The following is a 23,187-nucleotide window of genomic DNA, read 5'->3' as shown; positions in this document are numbered from 1 at the left end:
TAATGGTGCTGGTTGGGTATTTGTACAGATCCCCGTTGGAGCGGGTTTGCTCTCCAGCCCTTGCCGTCAGTCTGGCTGCTTCTCCACTGTGGCCAGGAAGCTGATTTAAATTTATTTTTTGGTGTCGTTTCGTTTTCTACCGCATTAAATAAAACCAAGGCAGGACCTGGAAAGCTTAAAGTGCCATTTCATTTCAGTTTTCAATTGCATGTAAAAATAATCCTTGGAATAGCTCGAGGCGCCCGGAAAGAACAGCTGGAGGATGGAGAGAGATGGGAATAACGACTGCGGAGGGGTGGAAATCGTGTCAGGCTTTGCCAGCATCGTAACGAGTCCTGCAGTGCGGATGAATAGAGCGATGTTTCCCCAGCATGGTTCAACATCCCGGGATGTGCCCGAGGCTGCATCCCCACCGCGGCTTTCACAGCCGCTCGCAGCCACGTCGTGCCCGGCCGGGGCTCGTTCTGTTCTGACTCCGTTCAGGCCTTTAACCTCCAGAATAAAAGACGGCAGTGAGTCGTCTTAAATGGTACTTTGTCTAAAGGAATAATTCCTGACGTTTGCCTTAAAGCTGCTGCTCGGGATCTTCCCCGGGTCTCTTGCTCTCAGCTCTGGCCATGGCCGGCTGTTTGCACCGTTAAGGAACACGTTTGCAGAGAAATATCCCCAGCAGCTCCAAGATCTCCTTCCCGAAAGGCAACACTTGATTGAGCTCCATTGGGTTTGGCTTCATTAGGAACTGGGTTTTCCTTTGCAACTGATCAGTTAATTGCGTGCGTGGTTTTTATTACTGATTTAAGCAATATTGCGCTATTCTTCTGCAGCTGCTCTTCGCAAAATTCAGATTTAAATCCCCAGCGATGCCCGCAGCATTGCAGCGCAGGTGAGCAATGGGTGGCTTTGGGTGGCTTTTGGTGGCTTTGAGTGGCTTTTGGTGGCTTTGGGAGCCCACACCGAGACCTGGTGACATCCAGGTACCCAGAACTCGGCAGCTTTTCTTGCCCCATCTCTCCTGTCTCCAAGTCTTTTACAAGAAGACCCCCCCCCATCCACACCTGTGCACTCTAATCCTTTGGGTTTTATTTTTTTAAGAGCTTTTGCTACAGTACCTGGTTACAACTTAAGAAAATAAAATAAAAATGGAGCTTTACTGTCAAGTCTACTGACTGTCTGCTACGGGGGCTCCAGGAGCGCGGGTTCCGAGAGCAGCTCTGCCGAGGAGGTTTGCAGGGTCGGATATCAGGCAAAAATTCCTTTATTTTTAAGTTAGAACAAATGGTATTTGAGAAAGGCAAAATCCATTAAAATCTTTGAATAGACATTATATATGTTATATTGATTGTATTCATCTATACAAGCACATATCAGCCGATTTCCATGCATCTAATTCTGGTACGTTTACATGTATGTATTAATGAATCATTTTGTGCTATAAAAGCACACAAACCCCATTGCCGACAACATACGTGTAATGTCTCTTTTGTAGCCTATAAAATACTTGCTGGTGTGGCTTGGGAGATGAAGTGCTGCCTCTGCTGGGAGGTGCAGAAATGCCACACAATTTTCCTGAGTGATCTTGAGAGCCTGGGCATGATATATCAGAGACATAAAATAAAATTCACTGCTTAGACCAAGCCTTCATTACCAGGCAGGATACAAATCTTAGCAAGTAACTTTCCCTCGCAGGCAAACATGCCCTCAATAACTTAAGGAAAAGAAAAAGGAAAGGCTGCCTTTTTAAGCTAGAAAGACTCTGCTTTTCCACTGCACATCCCTGAGGCAATAAAATAATTTACAGTATGTTTCAATCAGATATTGGAAGTAATGTTTGCTTAAGTCGTCTTGGCTTCTCTGGCATTTTAAATACATCGTCCAGTCCATCACGGACTGCCCTGATTTGTCATTTACTGGTCTTGTTTTCTGTGGTGCAAATCCGACCCCAAGAGTATTTAAAGGTTACTCCTGCTCTGTAGCTGATATAGCTTGTTAGCATAAAATTTCTATTGGGTGAATCAAATAAAAAGTGGCCACAAATACAATAAAACTTAAACAGAGGCATCAGTCTTTCATATTTATCCGTGTTGCTAGAGCTGGGAGAGAGAAGATAATTAATTTGCTTGGGCTAGAATGCAAATTGGAACAACCAAATCAGCAGGTGAAGTCTCTGCTCAAGGCCACACAGTCGAAATAAATTCACTGAACGGTGTGATTTCTCCTTAACAAATCTCCCAGTAAAGACCATTATATGATCCACACCATGAAGAGCAGGTGTCTGATTTAAAACAAACAGGCATCCTTGCTGTCGTTTCTCTAGATAGCAGGAGAGCCTTCATTTTCCATTTTATAATCCTTAAGACGTGAATGTACTTAGGCTAAAAAATTCATTAAACATTAATATAAAGCCTGTTTTTAACTTCAGACTGTTTGCTTCCCAAAGATAATTGTTTAAGAGAATGAATTGTACTCCCTTTGCGGCTTTTCTATATATTTTTCAAAAACTAATATGAGAATTATGAAAGATAGGGATAAGTACGGCAAAGTAAATTAAATCAAATTTCTAAAGCCTTGGGGAAGAGCTAATGCAAATGAATTAAACACATATAAGTTCCAGACAGCTGCAGAGTAAGTTTTCTTATGAGCATCATTACTCTTAGAAGATGCCTGAGACACCAGCACCTTTGCTGGCTGTGAAGCTACTATCTTGTAAAAACAAAACACGACCACAAAAACCCCACAAAAATTAAGTTGTTACCTCTTGCTACTGTCATGTATTTAGTTTTTATCATCCTTTTCCTTTTCCATTGAAGTTATTACCTGCAAAAGCATGAGCAACCAAAGCTAATTTTCTTTTTCTGTCACTGGGTATCATCTGCTCATGGATAGATGGAAATTCTGTATTGTAAAGACTATTTTGACCTTAAAGGCAGGGGAAACTTTACTTAAAAGCTATTTATGAGACTAAAGTATCTTATAAGCAAATAAACCAGGAGGGGAATGAAAGAGGAGGCTGAATATCAACATGCTAAAAGTCATTAAAGCAGAGCTGCCATGGAGAGGTGAACAGAGAATCATCGTTCACCGAATACGGTGCTTCAAATTGCAATGGCAAAACAAACAGAAGAGGACATTATTACACATTGTAAGCAATGGGAGAAAATTATAGCAAAATCATTCGTTAAAGGCTGTTTTAGACATCGCACAGAGAGCTTTTAGAAAGTTCTTGTCCCGCATCTCTCCAGTTCCCTCTGTGCTCTCCCCCTTCCCCAGGCACTCAGGACCAGCAGAGGATGCTGTTTGAGCATCTTTAAGTTGTATTATTTTATAGGCTAATCTGTGTCCAGCTCAAGGCTGGCGAAAATGTTACCTGGATTTAAAAGTATATTGTAGTGCTGGCTGTGAGGGTAAAGGCAGTAGGGCCAAAGAGATTATGGATGTGGAATTAGCACGGATGGAAATGGAAATAAAACCTGGAGAGGTTATTCCTCAGGGTGAAGAAATTACTGGATTTATAGTAAATATTAATAACTTTTTTTTAGTAATTTCTCTGATATCCGTTATATATCATGATTTAGAAGGTATTTGGAAAGTGTGAGCAATTGTAAGACAGGGTGGTTAGAGGAAAATATGAGAATCTGTGGAAGGCAGATCAGGCTTGACTGGCTAAGCAGCTCTCCCTTAGAAGAAAGCTGAGCTCTGGCACTTTTTCTTTCTCAAAAATAGCTCTTATCTTGAAGCCAAAAATTCCCTGCAAATCTCCTGCCTTGGGAAACTATTGGTGAAGCAAATAAGGTGGAGAAATTGTACAGTGAGGGAAGATGAAGACACAATTGGGTTCTGTTGAAAGGGCAAATATCAGGCTAGAGGAAGAGACTAGTGGAATTTCTTCCAAATTTATCGTCTTTTGTATTTTTTATTCTGTGCTTGAGCACAAAGAATAGTCACGCTGTGATGAAATTTTCTGATGACACAAAATTGGGGGATATTATCAATGGAAAGAAGGCTCGTGGTATTGAGAATTTAGGATTTCTGGTCTGTTATTTGGAGTTATTTGTGGCTGCCCTGCAGTCCATGTACCAGCTAAGAATCTGGCTTCAAAATTATACAAAGCCATATGATATTTAATCTATGAAGAGAAAGGTCAGGCTGGGATCGATGGGGTTTTGAATCAGTGATTTCCACATCTTTTCTTCTTCATCAGTCATATTTTTGGGGAATCTCAAGCAGGGGCAATTGTCCTCAGAGTTAATATCTGTCGATTCATCAACCTGTACCGCCAAGCCCTGCATCCCGCTACTGATGCTCCTCACCGCTTCTGCCTCTCTGCTCACTTTGCTGCCAAATTGTGGTCATCCTCTCCCAGTAATCCCAAACCTGGATTATGATAAAAGATAAATGTGGATTATTGCAATGAATGACATATACAATAGCTGGATGTCATGAGCTCTAAGCAATGTTGTCCTAATGTGACAGTCTCCAAAATTTACCTTAATTTCAAGAGCTCTGTGTTGACTGGGTTCTTGTCTAAGGAAGAGATGGCGAGCAGTACACGTATGGTTCCTAATTTACAGGATCTGAGGGAATCTGTTTACAGCTTCCGTTATGTCAGGAATTAAGAGTCTGAAGGTTACTGGTATCTGGGATGGAGATACCAGTCAATGAAGAACCTGAGGACAAGATGCTCTTGGGGAGATAATGGTACAAGAGAGCTCCTTCTGCAAGGAGCACGGCTTGGACTTTGTGAAGGTTGTTCCCGTGCAGAGCTTGTCAGGGATTTTATGTTTTATGCCTGTCAGACAGTTCCTTCTATATGGATGCATAGATTTCGTGTATCTTACTGGCACAGGAGGCTTTCAGGATTTCTTCTCTCTCGTGGCCTAAAAAATGAGCTGTGTTTTTTAAAGAGCCAGAATGTCTTGTCACTCACTCTTTTGCATCCGATTGCAAACACATGCACGTTACCTGATCTAAAAAGCTGTGCTGACAAGAGCTGAGTGCCAGCATTATTCTGTCCAGGTTGCCCATACTCTTCTGTGCTGATTAAGTTATCAAAAGGCAAATGGGAGGTTGAAGTTAGGTTTTTGCATACACTGTGTGTTGGCTCCATTTTACTAATTTTTTATTATGCTGGAATCAAAAGTCTGTCAGACTTTGTAGCTGCAAATCTAAATTATTTAAAATGCAGTTTAATTCAAGTTATGGGAAGGTGCTTCTGTCCCACAAAATTAGATCCCCCACTAAAGACAGAATCGCTGCCTCAGCCATGCCAGGGTCATTGTTGCCTTGTGCACCTTATAGAAAGCGAGTTGGGGTTTTTATCTCTTTTTCTCCCTTTTCCCCTTCCCAAAAGCCCCATGTGTCAGAGTCTGTGGTTCTTCTGTGGGGTTGGGAGGGCTGAGCCTTTGGGCTGCACGGGACCTCTCATAGAATAGAACCACAGGTGGTTTGGGTTGAAGGGACCATTAAAGCTCCCCCAGTGCCCCCCTGCCATGGGCAGGGACATCTGCCCCAGCTCAGGTTGCTCAGAGCCCCGTCCAGCCTGGCCTGGGATGTCTCCAGGGATGGTTCAGCCACCACCTCTCTGGCCAACCTGGGACAGGCTCTCGCCACCCTCTTCTTAAATTTTGTCTGAATCTCCCCTCCTTTAGTTCAAAACCATCATGCCTTGTAGTATCACAACAGGCCCTGCTAAAAAGTCTGTCCCTATCTTTCTTATCAGCCCTTTTTAAGTCCAGAAAGGCCGCACTGAGGTCTCCCCGGAGCTTCTCTTCTCCAGCTGAACCCCCCAGCTCTCAGCCTGTCCCACAGCAGAGCTGCTCCAGCCCTCTGACCATTTTTGCAGCCTCCTCTGGACCTCTCACTGCATCTCGACCGATAACGTCAGTGTAGAAGCACAATGTCTTTAAGTACTCAGCAGAAAATGTCAATAAGCAGAACACCACGCTTTGGATGTGTACATTGCTGCTACCAGCTGATCCGTATCTATGGAGGTTGTATACTTACCGTAATTGAGTTCCCCTCTCGTAGATGCCGGTTACGCTGTGGCGCTCTGTCCTTTCAGCAGTGGCTGTTTAACACCATCGGCGGCTGAATTCCCTGGGTTTGTTCAGTCTGGAGAAGAGGAGACTGAGGGGAGAGCTCATCGTGGTCTACAGCTTCCTCGCAAGGGGAGCAGGAGGGGCAGGTGCTGATCTGTCTGACAAACAACGATAAGACCCGAGGGAACGGCAGGAACATGTGCCAGGGAGGGTCAGCTGGACATTGGGAAAAGGTTCTTCACCCAGAGGTGCTGGACCCCAGGGAGGTGTCCCGGCCCCAACCTGACAGTGTTCAAGAAGAGACTGGACAACGTCCTCAGACCCACGGGGTGACCTGTGGGGTGTCCTGTGCAGGGACAGGAGTTGGGCTCCATGATCCTTGTGGGTCCTTCCAACTCAGGACATTCCATCATTCTATGATCTCTCATCCTAATTCGATAACAAATCTGCTCTCCCTCCCTGTCTCCTGCAGACCCCCCCGCCGTGGAGCCCACCTTCCTGGAGATCCGGCAAGGCCAGGGCCGGAGCATCACCATGAGCTGCCGGGTCCTGCGGGCTTATCCCACCCGCGTCCTCACCTACGAGTGGCGGCTGGGCAGCAAGCTGCTGCGCACCGGGCAGTTCGACGTGCAGGACTCCACCGAGTACACCGTCAGCAGCCTCTCCCGCGACAGCTACGGCATCTACAACTGCAACATCATCAACGAAGCGGGCGCTGGCCGGTGCAGCTTCCTCGTCACAGGTAGGCTTGGACGCGTCTTGGTGCGATGGACCCGACTGGGAGGCGTTTGGGACTAATTCAATTATCACAGCGGTTTTGTCCGTACAGCAGGTGGATTGAACACAGAGCATTTATAAAAAGGTTGCTAACACTTCATAACTCATTATACCATTTGTAAGTTTTTGTGTAATCGTAGCATGTTGCCATCATGAAATTGGGTCTGTCTTTTTGAAACATCCTGTAGAATCATGGCCTAAGGCATCTGCTTTGGATTCTGGGGAGGCTGGAAACAAAATAGGAGATTTAGCCCATTTCAGTGATTTGAAGGTGAAGATTTTCATGTGCAAAATGTAAATATGCCTTCTCTGCAGGCATCTGACAGAGAAAAGCCTGAGAGAGTCATCAGGCAGCAAATTTCTTCTATTTGAAGTTTGCAATAAGGCTTGAATTTCCCCTTCCCTCTTGGTGCGCCAAGCAAGCTTGGAGACCAAGGCAGGCAGACCAGTCTCTAGAAACTTCACGCTACCCGAGTACAAAGGGATGTTGAAATTTGTTCCTTTTCTCTGAAAGCAAAGGACTTTGTGAAGTTCGTACACAAGATCATAGACTCGGGGAGGATGCGGAGCCTCTGCAGTGATCTACCCATGTTGTGTAATTAATGCACTGGATTGAGGCAAACTTTAGATGTCTTTTATCTTTTATATTCTTGGGTCTCAATGTTAAACTGGGTTTTTAGGATGCAAGTCTTGATGATGGGCAAGGAAACCAACAAACAAGAAACTCAGAATATATAGAGGAGAATTATATAAAAAGGTCACTCATCTTTCGTGAGATTTTATTCTTGTTTAACCAACTTGGCTCCAGCTGCAATCAGGTGTAAAGGAGGTTTTGCTTTTGGGGTGGCTGGCAGCCCCCTGAACCCTGCCGTTGTTTAGGAAAATGGGCATTATTATCAGCTTCACTGCTACCAGCAGAATGGATTTAATTAAGGGCGTGGATTTAATGGCTGAGCTGCAGAGCACCTCTCGGGTTCCCTGCTCCGCGCAAGTCCTGGGTATCAGGGCACACCCTCCGGACCCATCTGTCCTGGGAAGAAAGGCAACAATTCAGCTCCCTGGTGTTTTCCAGTAGTATTTTGTTTTATAGGAAAGACACGTTTTGTGCAGGTACTTCGATTTTTTCCTCCTTTGGACTCAGCAGGATGGCACCGCGTTGGCAGGGATCGCGTGGGGCCGGCAGCACGCGCGGGAGCGCAGCGAGCACCCGGCGATGGATGGCTCTGCCGCTCCCCAAATGTAATCAAACCTTGGGCTGACATACCATCCAGAGCCTGCGTGGAGGTGTTTCCACAGCCACCAGCTTCTCCACATCTTTGGAGTTTAATCCAAAAGGTGGCTCTGAAGGAAACCAGAGAAAACAGTCGTTCTCCTCAAATGAGTAAATGCAGTTCAATTTACTGTTCATCACGCCTGGGACCCGAGACTGTGGAAACCTATTCTAAGGCAATTATTTTGCCAGGATTGGGGCATTCTGAGTGGCTTTTTGTGATTTATTACCATGCCAAAACAAGGCATATAACTGAAAATTAGTACTAAAATGGGTTTATGATATACTGGTTCACATCCCGCCGTGTGCTTAGCTCATTTTTTGTTTATAGCATTATGCGGATTTATGCTGTACGGTTGCGTTAAGGATGCTGAAAGTAACACTTCGGGTTACGACTTCTGTGCTTTCCTCAGTGTTTTAAGGTTAAAATGACATATTCAGTAAATGTGTTCTTTGACGTGTGGAGTTGAAACTGCTCCCGGGACAGAGCAGTAGCCACATTCTGGTCCCCAGTCTCATCAGGACAGATGAAGTTAAAGCGCTGGGGAACTGAAAACACGGAGAAGAAAAATGACGAAGTGGTTAAAAAAGGAGGCTCACATTTCACCGGGAATGTGAATACAGAAAAGAAATGGGTCACTTCTTACACACATGCACGGAGGAAAAAGCCAAATAAACAACCCAGTGGCAGGAATCTGGCAATAGTGCGGAGCTTTTCTTTTGGGTGGAATAATGGGGGTTGCTGCAGCACATTTTTAGTTGCTTTTATTTCCAGGTTTCCGTGTCGTAGCGGCGTGCTGCAATGCTCACTTTGCAGGGGCTGCAGGGAAGCGTTGGTATGCTAAGAGAAAGGCTTTCAGTACAGTATTAAAAGCAGCCTGGATGAAAAGATTTATACTAGCTCTGGAGTTTGCAAAACCTGTTTTTACTGCATTTGTATTTTGAGCCAGATTTGAGAAGACGCCAGCAAAATAAATCACGCGTGGAAAAGGGGGTTGATTTATATCAGGCAGGCAAATCTGAGGCTACTGTCTTAAAAATAAATAAGAACATAGAAGCAAAATTGTATTTGTGGGGAAGCAAAGCTGAGTTCATGCTACTCGCAGCTTCCCAATCTGTGTATTTTATTCAGTGGTTGATAGTGCGCATCGTATCCAAAGAGCAACAAAAAGTACATTTCAGGCAGCGTGTCCTTAAAACCCTGCCAAGGCTGGAAGCAAATAGGCAAAAAAAAAAAAAAAAAAAAAGATGCGCAAAATGTCATGAGTGGCACAGAAGGATTTGAGTACTGGAGAGAGGTTGGGTAAGCACAATATTTTGTTTCATCCACGTTAAATTCTTGCAGCTGTTTAATCCGTGTGTTTGGAAGGACCAGATACACATCCTTGTGTGATTCCTCACTTAAGTTACATCACGAAATTTGTCTGTCCATCGTTTATGGTGCTGTCTTGATAATGATATATAGAATTTGTGAGATACTAGTTAAAGTAGTAATGATAACACTGGGTAGTACTAAACAAAGCATTATGTTGACATAGCTACTTTTACTAAGTAACTTCCGATCCCACTCTTAAGCAAAGACAGTTTTGAATATTGATTTTCTATTGTTCTGGTTTGTGGAACTTTCTTTCACCATAAAATATTGCGTTCATTAGCAAGCCGATCTTTCATTATTTACTTATCCAGCCTTGCGTCACTCTTTCAGTGCTTCTGGCCAAGAGCAACATCAGGCCAATCAAGCTGTAATTATGTCGGTTATAATTGTTCGCTACCAGCGTGAATGAAAGCCAGAGCAGAGCACATCGTGAGCAAACCTGGGGACATGCGCATACCTGCCGCTTTGAATCTGAGGAGCTGGACACTCCTCAGGTGTGATCCCAGCATCAGCATCGGCCGAAATCGTTAGCAGAATGACCATCCAGCCTTTTGCGAAAGCCAGGATGCTTTGGCCACAAGGGCATAATCTTAAAATAAGTGGCAGACACGTGAAATAGCAGGGTGTTGGGTTCTTCTCCACGGCCCTGTTGGCTGAATTAAACAGTGTTCTGCCGTTTAAAGTTTTACGTCTTTGCTAATCCTTTCTCATTAGGGAAGACCTTTTGCACTAAACTGAGGGACAGAAGCGTGTATTGTTTGTAGCCTCCCGTTTTAATTTTTATTTTCTTAGAAATTTATGGGATTCATGTAAACCAACAAGCAAAAATCCTGTTTTAGAAAGCTTGTTTGGAAGCAGATTCGTTGTACTCTTTTTACCTGCGGTGGCCAAGGGACATGGGGCGTTACTGGACCTTTTTTCACAATACTTACTTGTTGTTTTGTTTTGTCCCTAAAATTATTTGTTCCTCCTCGTGTTTGCAGCCAATAAGCGCCAGCAGTTTTTCTGGGCTTTGGGTTATCTGTGTGAGTTTGGTGTTTTGGTTGACCCGTCAGGTTTTTGGTGATGGGTACAATGACATGGGCACCTTAGGAAAGCTCATTGGCAAGTGCAGAAGTAGAAGCATAGGGATCAGGAATAATCTACCTATCTAAAATATTTCAGAAGAATAGCCTTCCTAAGCTCTTGAGAGATTAACCGGTGAGCTGAAAACAGTTTTTCAATTGTTTTCTCATTGAGATGTATACAAGTACATTTTAAGCAAAAGTTTTCATTACTTGAGTAAGTTTTAAAGCTCTAGGAGACCATCCTGTGTTTCCTGTAGCACCAGCTCTTACACACTCTTAGTTTAAGGTGACTGTCTAGGGAACACTCATAACTTAGGGGCAAAACCAGGTCCCTGGCAGAAATACCACAAAAGTAAGATTTTGACCCATTTGAGATGAGTATCAGTTCATTTTACATGTATTTCTAAACAGAAGTATAAAGTATAAGTATTTTTCCTTTTGTCTCTTTCTATTCCACACTGTGAAGTTGGTTTGGTTTGGTTTGGTTTTTAATTAATGATACTAAAGCCCATTTGGTTGGGACAAAAATGTGTGTGGTTCAATTGGAAGTGTCCCTTCAATTTTAAAAATCAGAGCAGAATAGTAAGTGACAGTCACAGACTGTTCCTGGGACAGGTCAGGGACAGCTGTTGGTCTTTTAGGAATTTCATATGGGAAAGACAAGTGCTGTGCTGGAAATACAGACGTTTTCTTTTCTTAGAATAAATCAAATATTCTGCTTCGTGGACACACTTCTGTTTCTCTTGTACACATTTCCCTCAGTGGGAATTAAGGAATTACATTTGCTTTGTTCTTTTAAATATTTATCTTTTTCTTTTAATATGTGACATTTTTCCTCCAAACCATTTACTGTCAATATTTTTGGCAGGTTCGACTGAATTCTAAAAGAAATGTGAGCCACGTCGCTGAATTCCAAATTTGTCGTGTAGAGTCAGCACCACAGGGCTTGAGGGTTGTTGGGGTTTGGCTGATTGGTTTGGGTTTGTTTTTTGGGTGTGTGTGGTTTGATTTTGGTTTGGGTTTTTTTAATCAAGTTTTTCCCTGTTTATACCATCTGCTTCTCTAATACTGTGACTTCTCCCCAGTGCTCTTTCCATCCATCCATCCTCTGCGTCCCCTGTGTTTGAGCAAGTCCCCGCAGGTTATGCAGGAGCCCTGCAGAAATGCGCCATCAATTTTTAATCTAAACATCTTCAGTGTTATTATTCCTGTTTGTTTATTTCAGCTTCTTTTTTTTTTTTTTTCTACTGAGTTGGGGTTTTTTTGCCATTTTGTCATCTTCTTGCAGAGCAGGGGTTGTCTTTGCAGCTGCCCCGCGGGCTGCTGCTGGAGGACCGTGCAGAGCGGGTCTTTGCCAGCGTCCTGCCACTTTAGGAGAGAATTCAATTTAGCCATTTTCTCCCTTAGAGTATTCATTAGGCACTTCATGTCCTTTCCCTCCAGCTTAAGCTGAATTTAGTACTCGAACAATGGAGAGACGGGAGGATGAAGAGGGGAAGGGGCCCGCGGGGGTCGTCCCCTTGCCTCTCCGCTCTCGCCTGTCTCAGCCTCTCCCTTCTCTGCTCTGTTCTTCCCACACTAAAAAAGTCAGTTGTGGGCAAAGAATGTCCACACAGATATACCAATAACATACACAAGAATCTCTTAAAATATCTGATTTGCACTGTCAGGTACTTGGATGCTCTTATCCTTCCTGCGCTCCATTGCAATTCTGTGCTCCATCTGCTCCCTGCCCTCAAAATTCCTCTATTTTGCCATGTCTGATTGTTAGGCAAATTCTTTCTTTTTTAAATTCATTATCCTGTCATAAAGATTACTTTAAATAAGGCCATTTAGTATCATTACTGTTGAACATCCAAATCATCTTGGAGCGTGTACGCGTTGTCTGAGGACATTTCTGGAGTCAAAGTGCTGCTCGGACTCTGCGCCTGAATTGGTGCGGGTCATTTGTGGCCGGCTGCTGGCTGCGGACCACGGAGCACTAACCTACTTACTGCTGTTAGATACTTCATCTGCCTCGAGATTAGCCGTGACATTTTTCTGAACCGCCGAGATACTCCTGGTGTTTTGGCCCCGGGTCGCTGTGCCGCGCGTTCCCGTCCGTCAGCAGCCGCTCGGATACTTTGCTTTAATGGCCAGTTTTCTGATGGTTATCCCTTAGAAACCCACCCGAGTGCAAGGCTGAGACTGAGGTCCAGCTCCCTTTGCTCTTTATCTCCTTCTCTTGGGCAGTGTCACTGAGAGCCTCGGATTGAATTTTCATCTCCTTACTGCTGATTTACAGCCTGAACAAAGATGCTATCGCAGTAGTGTCTGGTTTTGAAAAAAACATGCAAAAGTGGAGAACAGTGCGGTTTTTTTTCCTTTTTGTCTTTTTTTTTTTTTTTTTTTTAACAATTCAATGCTAGCAAGACCAGCTGTCTTGTTTTCATGCTTGTCAGCAAGTGCAGAGCCCTTTGATATGAGTGGGATGTGCGAGTTCTCAGCATCACGGAGAAGTGAAGCCACGAGCGATGCCAGATGGTCCAGCCCAGCTCTTCCTCCTGAACGGGACCCCCTGGAAGAAACTGGTGCAACGCTGGTTTGGAGATACCCACGCACTGGTTTGTGCCTCTCCTGAGGCTGCTGAGCTGTAGGGATCCACTGTAGGGATCGTGTCACCGCTCAGGTCTTGTGTTCAGGTGAGGATCCCACTGAAATGATCACGTCTGATTACCAGACTGGATTCGGAGGTATCTCTTCCCCAGAAAGTAAATATGCCTTTAACAGTATCACAGTGACAGGGAGATGGTTTGCTCCATGTGTTTTACTGAAGAGGAGAGTCCTGGCCGTGGTCAAACCATGTCTGCAAGTCAATGGTGTATCCGAGATGGCTTTGGTGCCACCAGGACAGCGGACAGGAGCAGTGATGAAGTCTCTCCATCCAGACTAAACCCAAGCATTTGTACCACTCTCTGTTCAGTTTGATTCCTACTTAAACTGTTAAATTCCAGGTACGCCGCCTTTGTCCATACGTGCTGTGTTCTTGAGAAATTCAAGTTCCAGCACGCTGCAGAAGCTGGGGATGTGTCACTGCAATGAGGATCACAAAAATGCTCAGAGGGCTGGAGCAGCTCTGCTGTGGGACGGGCTGAGAGTTGGGGTGTTCCGCTGGAGGACAGAAGCTCCGGGGAGACCTTATTGCGGCCTTTCCGGACTTGAAAGGGGCCGATAAAAAAGATGAGGACGGACTTTTGAGTAGGGCCTGTTGCGATAGGACAAGGGGTGACAGTTTTAAATTAAAACAGAGGAGACTGAGGCTGGGTATGAGGAAGGAATTGTTGCCCCAGAGGGTGGTGAGAGCCTGGCCCAGGTTGGCCAGAGAGGTGGTGGCTGAACCATCCCTGGAGACATCCCAGGCCAGGCTGGACGGGGCTCTGAGCAACCTGAGCTGGTGCAGATGTCCCTGTTCTATGAATGTTACCAGCCCCGTGACCTTATCGTTGTGCGATGGGGGAAACTGATGTCTGACATCTGCGAGCTCCTGAAAATAGGGTGAGTGTAGAGATAGGTTAGAGAAAAGGGTTCAGCGTCAGATGTTGAGTTATTCAGCATCCCCAATCTGGGGTACTGGTATTTCCATTTGTCAGGGTGTAGCAGCTCGATCTTTCGACATGAAAATGGCCCAGATTTTCTTCCCTCTTTCCTTACAGCGACACAGTTTTGTTTTGAAAAAAGTTCAAAGCCAATGTTACTTTGTTTTGATGTTTTAATATTTGACCTTGAGGGGAGCTTTACTGAAAACTCAACTATATTTAGTAGTGCCACTTTCTTCAGAAAACAGAATGGAAAAAAATCAAATCTGATTTAAAAAAAATTAAAACCAAATGAAAATCTGTGCTGCTTTTTTGGAGAAAATACTGTGTTAGTATAGCTAGAGAATCTTTCTTCTTCTTCTTTGAAGAGCAAATGTCGATGAGTGTGTTGTCAAGAACCTAACTCGTGGCTGGTCTGTCAAATACTTTAATTAGGTTGATAACTTTGGGTAGTCTCAAAATGCCAAATAAAAAGAAAGGTTATTGAGCAGAGCACGGCCCCTTCTCCTCAACACAGGCCAAGTCCTGTTCCCCAGCCCATGGGCTGCTTTGCTGAAGGAGCTGCCCGCACAGCCCTGCTCTTTATGTGCAGTATATTTAAATTATATGGGTTATCCAGAAGGTGGGTTGTGTTGTTTCGTTTTTTTTTGCAAGTGAACTACAGCAAGATTCTTTCCATGAATATTTATGTTTCAGAGCCTGTACAAATTTCCAGAGGAGAAAAGTTTCGGTTCTTTGAGTCAAAAAGGACTGCCGCCTTTGGTCATGATGCAGTTCATGCCTTGACTAAGATCTGCTGTTGTTTATTCTGGTTTATTGTTAGCCGTGGGGTAGTAGCAGCTTTGTGTTAAGCATTTCACACTTGTACAAGAAGGAATATTCACTGTCCTGAAAAACTTAAAATATTAAGAGAAGAGAAACTTTTTTTAAAAAAATAAAACAAACAAATCCCTGTATGGCACACAACAGAAATGGCTGTTTAACAGAATGAGAAAGAAATGGGGACCTTCCAAGATTAAGTCAGAGAGGTTAAATCCAGTAAAATGGGGTATGTTTTTTTTAAAAATTACCAAGTTCAAAGAAAACCTAAACATCAAAACATCTTCTTTAGTGCAGTAAAACATAGGGGTTTTTTTTCCTCAACTGCAGAATTCGTGTTTATGCTGATCTAAATAATTTATATGAATCCAGAAATGAGGTACCATTAAATCTCTTAAAACAAATCTCTTGTATAGAGCTGAGGCCGCTTTAGCACCCACGGACTGTTAGATTTAAATATGGAGAGAGCTGGTAGAGAGAGTGATTTGAGTTATTGTTACAATTAGTTTATTTCTTTATGAAGACACCCATACAAATTACCTGTAAATCCTTGCTGTCCATAGCGCTGTTTCTCTAAGGAAGATTTGATTACAGGCTGACTATAAGTTATTAACTATAAGTTATTATGTTTCCAGTAAGTCTAAATGAATGTTACAGGCTATAAACTGACTGTATAAATTACAATCTCTCATGTAAAACTTAATGATGGCTGCAGTAACATTTATATTTTTCCCAAGGACGGGAGAAAATTTCTTGCTGTGTCACCGATTACAATAGTCTTGTATCCTAATTTCATGTCTCGACTCAAACTGGCAGTGTCTAATTTTATTGTTTTCCCCCCATCTGGTGTCTTTGGTCTGAAACTTGAAGTGCTTCCCTATGCACATCGTTCCCTTATGAGCATCACTGTCAGCATCACATCGGCAGCGTTGACATCGCGGCAGAGCTGCAGTCGGGCATGGACCGTCTCTTTCTCCAGGAAAAGCAGCACGTGTGCTCTTCAGGGTTGGGTTGGGTTGGGTTTTGCCTCTTTGCTCCTCATGAGCAGGACACATCTGTCCTTCACATCTGCGTCTTCCCCAGGTTGGGAGCAGCAGCACTTTGTGGTCCAACTCCAGCAAGAGCTCTGCTCTGTTCTCACCTTAGGAGTAAGAAGTTTGGCTCTACCTTAATTAAATTTTAACTAGACAATGTTTACCTTAATCCAGAAACACATGCAAAAATGTCAGAGTAAGTAATTTATCTCCCCACGTGTTCAAATATTTCTCAAGTTTGTCCGTCCAGGCGCAGTCATGGATGGCTGGGAGTTCTAGGAACTGGAAAAAATAGTCAAGGACTGTATGTCACTGATGTTCTCGCTTCTGTAGTCTTTAACATTTCTACTGAAGTATCACTACCATTTAAATAAAAAGAAATATTTTTCATTCATCCGCTAGGCACAGTAGGTATTTGATTTTAATTAAAGACCTTGGAAGCTGTGGGGATTATAACAGTGCTGCTCAACCCAGAGTGTCTCCTAAAAATGTACAACAGGAAAGAGCATTTCCAACGCACGCGGAGTATTGATGTTGTTTGGTTTCCTGCTGAACTCGCTCCTGCTGGTGGGGAATCTGAATTCAGAGGAGCTTTGCCAGCGCCATCAGGAGCAGGTTCCTGCCCAAGCCCACACGCTTGACCAGGGCAGTGCAAACTGCGGGCGGTCAAATATGAAGGATGGTTCTTACTGTGCTAAGAGGTTTTTTTCACCAATCTCCTGGTCCAAAGCCCAGTAATGGCAGTGGACTCTGAACCACAGACTGTCTTCTTGACAATTCATTTCCAAACTCAGCAGAGTTTTGAAATTTGGGATATTTACTTCTCGTAGGTTGTCAGTGGAGCAGGCGGTGCAAAATATGACCTTTTGGCAAGGGTGACAAGGTGTTATTAGTGGATCTCAACTGTGCTTTTGCTGTCATATAGTAAGATGAAGTTAATTAATTCCATCCTGAGGCCCAAGTATCTAACTTGAGGAACAGAGGGAAGGGTTATCTGAGGTTCTCACTGTGCTTCAGACTTTTTATTAGTGTAAGTCTGCCCTAGGGGAAGAAGGAAAATAAAGTTAGTTCGTCCAGAAAAGGAAAGGATTGTGATTGCAGCAGCGTTTTGCACCACTTGAGAAGCTGCTACTTGCACGTACTGTTTGGGTTTGGTTGTGTTTCAGTGCGGTGCTGCTTGGAAGGTGCAGAAGGACCTGAGGAGCCTGGTCTGATTCGCCCTTCGCTGTGCAATGAAGGTGATAACGAGGGAAATCACAGCTCTAGGCTGGTCTTGGGCACGTGTCTCTGGTTTTCAGCAGTGACCGGTCCCACGTGCTGGGTGTGAGCCCGGAGCCCAAATCAGAACCGTCGCCATCCCCTGCTGCCCGGCCTGCTGGCCTGTGGTGCCATAGGCAGCTACCGCCGTCCCAAGGGCATCCCCCTTTCTCGGGCACTGGTGGTCGTGGCCTCTGTGAATGTGTCTAAACTTCTTCTGACATCCTTTCGGCCTCCATGGTTTGCAGTATTTTAGAATCATAGAATCATTTTGGTTGGAAAATATTGGAGCTATAGCAGGCCATCCTCATAAAGAATCCTGCCCTGTGGTTGCTGTAAATAATTTCGGCATTCAGTCCCACAGAGCCTGAAAAACCGCGTTTAGCAGGGAGCCCAAAAGCGTCACCGCTGCAGAGCTGACCCAAGGAGCGCTCAGGGAGGAGAAAAAATCTGCATTTCAGTATTGCTGGTGGGAATCAGAGAATCACAGGATGGTTTGTGTTGCAGGGCCCTCCCCAGCTCCCCCAGTGCCCCCTGCCATGGGCAGGGACATCTGCACCAGCTCAGGTTGCTCAGAGCCCCGTCCAGCCTGGCCTGGGATGTCTCCAGGGATGGTTCAGCCACCACCTCTCTGGCCAACCTGGGCCAGGCTCTCACCACCCTCAGGGCAACAATTCCTTCCTCATGTCTGGCCTGAAGTGAGGGCAGTTCATTTGCTGGCTGGCGTTTTGTTTAGTTTCTTCCTCCAAAATGTTTCTTTGGGTTTGTGATGTGAGGGTGTTGTGTGTTGGTTCTGGAGCAGATCGGAGCAGCCACAAGCTGTTGTGGTTACCAGGAACTGGGGAGCGCATGGTCGGGGAGCTCCATAACCCTGGATGCCAAGGGGCTGAGCTTACAGCTGCCGAGAAAGTCCTGATAAGCTTAGAAAGCATCGGGGAAGCCTGGCCAAGGAGAGGGGCTTGAGCTGGGACTGATGGATGGAGCTGCAGGTGGCAGAGGAAGACCTGTGGTACCCAGCAGTGGGGAGGATGCTCGGGAACGGCATCCAGCACCAGCCCCGGGCTCAGCCGCGTTGGATCCAGCCCGGCTGCTGCAAAGGGCTGCGTCACATCGCATCATCTCCCAGCTGCAGATGTTCCCTCTGTGACTCAGTGCTGCGCTCTGATCCCGAGATAGCGTGTTTTGCCAGGCACTGTCAGAGCTCCCCCACCTCGCCCCCTCCGCAGAGGCCCCGTTTTTCTTTAAGTGCATGTGGTGACACGTTATTATTTACGATTTCATGACAGCATCCCGCTCTCTGTATGACACCGCTTTCCTTTCCCTACCCACCCCTCGTTTATCAGGTCTTTAGCGCTTACTGGCAAGTGACACCGCTTCCCCCTTCCATGCCTGCAGATCCCAGGGGATTTCTGTGGAGTTCATTTCGGCGACAGGTAAATTGCCGCCTCCCCCTCCAGCAGAGGCTGCGCTTTGTTTTCTCTTGAGCTGCGTTGCACTGTGCTTTAGGAACCGTTTTCTAGTCAGGCACAGACACGTGCCTGCAAACATAGAATCATTTTGGTTTGAAGATATATGCATGTGTGCATTTAGGTACGTAGCGTATACATAAATGTGTGCGTATGTATGTATCTAGAAAAATTACGACCTGAAATGGTGGCAAATATGTATAAATGTGCATGTGAGCTTGCAGAAAGCTCGCCAATAAAAAGGGGGCTGTGTGTGTGAGTCAGCCAGCTTCAGAGACTGTTCTAAACTGGATTTCTTTATCCCTCAAAATGTCATCGCACAGGTCGCATTTTATCATGGCCTGTTTGAAAGGAAATCCAAATACATTGTACCATGTTATAAACCTAATTTCAAACTGTATTGAAGCCTTTTGTCAACAACCACGGACGTGTTAGGCACAAACGAATTGAACTGAAACTCGGCAACGCATTGTGTTCAGTTCTCAGCGTGACCTGGTCTCGCTGTGAAAAGGAATCATGTTTTTTTACCCTGAATCCCGCGTTGGAAGGAGGAGGAATTGCAGAGAGGAGCAGTGTGAGCTCTTCCGCGGCTCAGCCAGCAGATGTCACGTTTGGTTATCGCTGGCGGAGCCTTTGGTGGCCGCGGTGCTGCGGCTGCAGGCGCCGGGACAGGGATCGGTGCGGGGAATGGGGAGAAAGGGGAAGCAATCATTAAAGAAGGCATCTTGTGGATGAAGTGTGTAGTGTACCGAATGGCATAAACTTATATTGATTTAACTGGGATGCTGGTTTACTGTTTCCAAGCAGACCTTTCTGTACCCAGAATGGGAACTTCTTAAGTCACTTGGGATGGGCAGAGTACACGTACATTTACATTTGTGCTCTAGTTAGGTGTTAGCATTTGAAAGTCGAGTTGATTCCTGAATCATTCCTCCCCTGCAAGTTGCAAAATGTTAGAAAATCTGTATATCCCTTGGGAAGAGACTATTATGTGAAAGTGTGGGAAAGTATCATCTCCAGGTTCACAGTGTTGGGAGCAGCAGGTGCGTGGTCGTCTGTTTTGCAGTAGAGCGGCCTCATCCACTTACTTTTGGGGGTTTCTTTATTATTAATACTTGCACTTAAGTAGCTTTTGTACTACTCTGCACTTAAATGCCTCTTCAGCTGCCCAGCCGAACTGTTCTGTTATGGCTTAAACTGTCCTTTCCTGGAAATGAAAGCCCAAAGATCTTCCCATGGGCAAACCTGCGTGTGGTGGGGCAGGAGCCCTGGCTTATGCTCTGGTGGTCTGGGCTCTAGGCCAGGCTTGGCTTTGCAGCCTGCTCTGCCTCGTTCCTGTCTAACCTGCAGGTATCAGTGTTAATTTTCTCACACAAGGATAGAAGACTATTTCAGAATTTGCCTGGGTCTCACAGGTGAGGATACAGGTGCAGACTGTAGAACTGCAACTCTTGGGTTCTGTATATGACACAAGCAATACCAGTCCCTGGAAGTCACTCTTTGGGAAGACTAAGGGAAGGCCGTGTCTGCACTGTTTGCTGTCAATCCTCAAATTTTGGCCAGGCACTCTCTTAGTGATGCTGTGCAGATGAAACCCACAATGTCATAGCATGAATGGAAAGATCTGAGGCTCTATGGAAAGTTGCAAATGAAAAGTAACTGTCCAAAAGTAAGTGATGGGAGGATGATGGTGGCTGCAAGCGGGGGAAGAGGGCATCTGCAGCTGTGTACCTGGAGAAAGGAATAAGCCAAGCTTTGGGTTTGGTTAGAGCTAGATTGCTACGGAACAAAAAGCTCTATTGACTTGTAGTGCGAGGCTGGTAGCAGGTGAAATACCAAATATTGAAGAGGACTGTAGGTGGAGCCTCTAAATGGTGTAACAGAGCTGAGAACCCTCAGAAAGCCACAGCGGGGACTGATCTGCAAAGCGCAAGCAGCTTTTCAGTAGGGAGGAAGCTTGTTTTGCTAAAGCTATTATGGAACTTGGGGAGAACACGGGTGGGCAGGTGGGGCTGGCGCCTGACCAGGTGGAGTTTCCAAACAGACTGAGGGTACATGAAAATGGATATTGACCTCCAAGAGCAGTGTTGGCCAAAAAAACATGATGGGGAGAGACTTTTGCAATTGTCGAAATGCATTTCTTTGTGCCATGTGTTGTGTCAGCAGATGTCACGTTTGGTTATCACAGATCTAGAAGGCGTTTCCTTTCACATATGCAAATAAAGAGCAAAGTATCTTATCTTATTGAAAATCCTTCGTAAAATATATATCCTGTAATAAATCAGAGAACGGTAATGGGCAGTGTTTTTCATAAATTCTGCGTCTCCCAGTATTTTACATAGTTAAAGATACTGTTTTGATTAGGATTTATACTCTTCATGCCTTTTAAAGACAGAAAGGTCTGGAGCTGAATTTGCCAAAAGTGCAAGCATTTATAAATCTCTGGTTTTATTTTATTTTTTCCTCAACATTTATAGCTGCTGTTATAAAGTGCGAGACACCCTAATCATCACTTACAGTGCAATCCTTGTCATGATAAGCTAAAGTGCATATGAGCTACCAATATGGAGCAGAGATGTCAAAGATGCTGCATTCACAAGCCATCTAATGCCAAGCAAATTAGCAGAAATCGATAAGGGGAATATAAACACGCAATGTAAAGAAATGATTCCTTTAGTGCTCTGTCTGCGTGTCTACTAAAGCTGTCACTGTTCTGGTGCGGTGCCTGCACACTCACTACTGTTTGTTTCTGCATGAGAAGCAGCATCAACACGAAGCCGGCACTCGGAAACTCCATCTGGGGTACGTAGTCAGCTGCTATAATTAGGGAGAAAATGTCGTTGTTCAGTTTATTGCCATCGCTTGAAATCAGTGGGTTGTGTTTGCACTCATTACAATTTAAATTTGCAGCGCCTGTTCTTGATTTCTTACGTTACTTTGGAAACCATGTACTGGAACCTGAAACAAAACAATTCTTTTAGAAGATTATTTTATTTTCCCATGTTTCTGATGGAAAAATGACTGAGTGATCTGAAAAGAACCATGGGAATATCTCTGGTGCCCGGTCGAGGAGTTTCTCTGATAGGTACCGGTTCAGGACCCATTTGAGTAAGTGCATCAGTCCACTCTGCCCAGGACAGAACGTCAGCATGTGCTGCGATCCCAGTGGTGCAATGGGATGGAGCACGAATTTAACAGTAAGCAGTTGCAGTGGCCTTTCTGTTTGTTTGCTTGTTTTCTGTGAATCAGTTCCATATTGTCTTCTGTACTATTTTTAACCTAACAGTAGCAGAGAGTCGGTAGGTAATATTTTGGATGTGCTGCCTGGAGGAATTCAGCTGCTGCACCAGAGATGCTGCTGATGGCCGCAACAGGGCTCAGTGATGAGAGGGACCGTAACTCGGTGTTTGCTCTGCAGCGCTGGGACCGCTGACAGATGATGCTTATTCCTCTTCTTGATCCAGTCTCAGATTCGTTATGAAATAAGTAATTCCCGAAACTAGACTTGTAACTTGGTGACTCTTATCTATCAGAAAATAATGATGTTTTTACACTGTCTGCTGTAGTATATCGCTGACGAGCTGCTGTCACCTCGTCTGTACATCAGAAAAACGTGCATGTCTGCTTGTGGTTTGGTCAGCTGTCATGCGTTCAATGAAAAACTAATTATTGTTTAGACACATGGATAAACACGTTGGTTGTATTCACATAAGCTGTACCTCCTTGTGCATAGTGAGTGCCTGGGGAAGTTCTGCTGTAACCCATGCCAGGCTGGCCAGAAGTGGTGAAGGCTTAGAAGTGATCATAGAATCATGGAATTGGTTGTGGTTGGAAAAGACCTTTAAGATCATCAAGTCCAGTCATTACCTCGCTCTGCCAGGTAATGATGATAGTGGTAGAGCTCTGGAGGTGGTTTTGCAAACTGCTTTGTCCCTGTTCTCCTGCTGAAACTCATGGATATTCCTGTTTGCCATGGGTAGCAAGGAAAAGAGCCACATCCTGGGCTGGCTGTGCTCCGGAGGAGGTTTGTGAGGCAGGACAAGGGTGTCCCCACTGCCCCCCGGGGAAACATTTTTCCATGGGCTTTCCCCACTTTGCTGTTCGATGAATAGTCTCTTTCCCATATAAAAAGCTGTGCAATGCCCTGTGTACTGCTTGTCCACAGGTGCGTGGTGCCAAATAGCCAAGCGGTGCTGGCGTGTCCGTGTTGGTGCTTATTCCTGAGATGCTGAGACCGGACAGGGAGCACAGGGAGATGCTCCCATGGACCACAGCAGCTTCCACGCTCTGCCTGAGTTCCAAACTGATTTACACTGGTTTCTCCTGCCTGCGTACATCAGTGGAGCAGCCACATGGCTTGAGTACAGATGCTGTCTCATCTGAAGCTGGCTCAGATAACTGTCTGCAGGCAGTAACCTTTTTTTTCCTATGAATACACCTGTTTAAGTTGTCCCTAACTGACTATCCACTATTTAAAGTACTCTCCACCTAAGTCCTCATGCTCAATACATC

General features: G+C 45.0%; 1 protein-coding gene across 1 annotated transcript in view; it reads left to right on the top strand.

Moving 5' to 3' along the window:
• MDGA2 (MAM domain containing glycosylphosphatidylinositol anchor 2) overlaps positions 1-23,187 on the top strand; it is a 332,178-nt gene that overhangs the window by 258,291 nt on the left and 50,700 nt on the right. Inside the window, exon 10 of the mRNA XM_065635574.1 lies at positions 6,508-6,777. Coding sequence (XP_065491646.1) covers positions 6,508-6,777 — 270 coding nt within the window. The remainder of the gene's footprint in view (positions 1-6,507; positions 6,778-23,187) is intronic.

Source organism: Caloenas nicobarica, chromosome 5 (assembly GCF_036013445.1).
Source record: "Caloenas nicobarica isolate bCalNic1 chromosome 5, bCalNic1.hap1, whole genome shotgun sequence".
Lineage (NCBI taxonomy): Eukaryota > Metazoa > Chordata > Aves > Columbiformes > Columbidae > Caloenas > Caloenas nicobarica.
The sequence above is the reverse complement of the archived record's forward strand: the minus strand, read 5'-3'. Positions and strand labels throughout refer to the sequence as shown.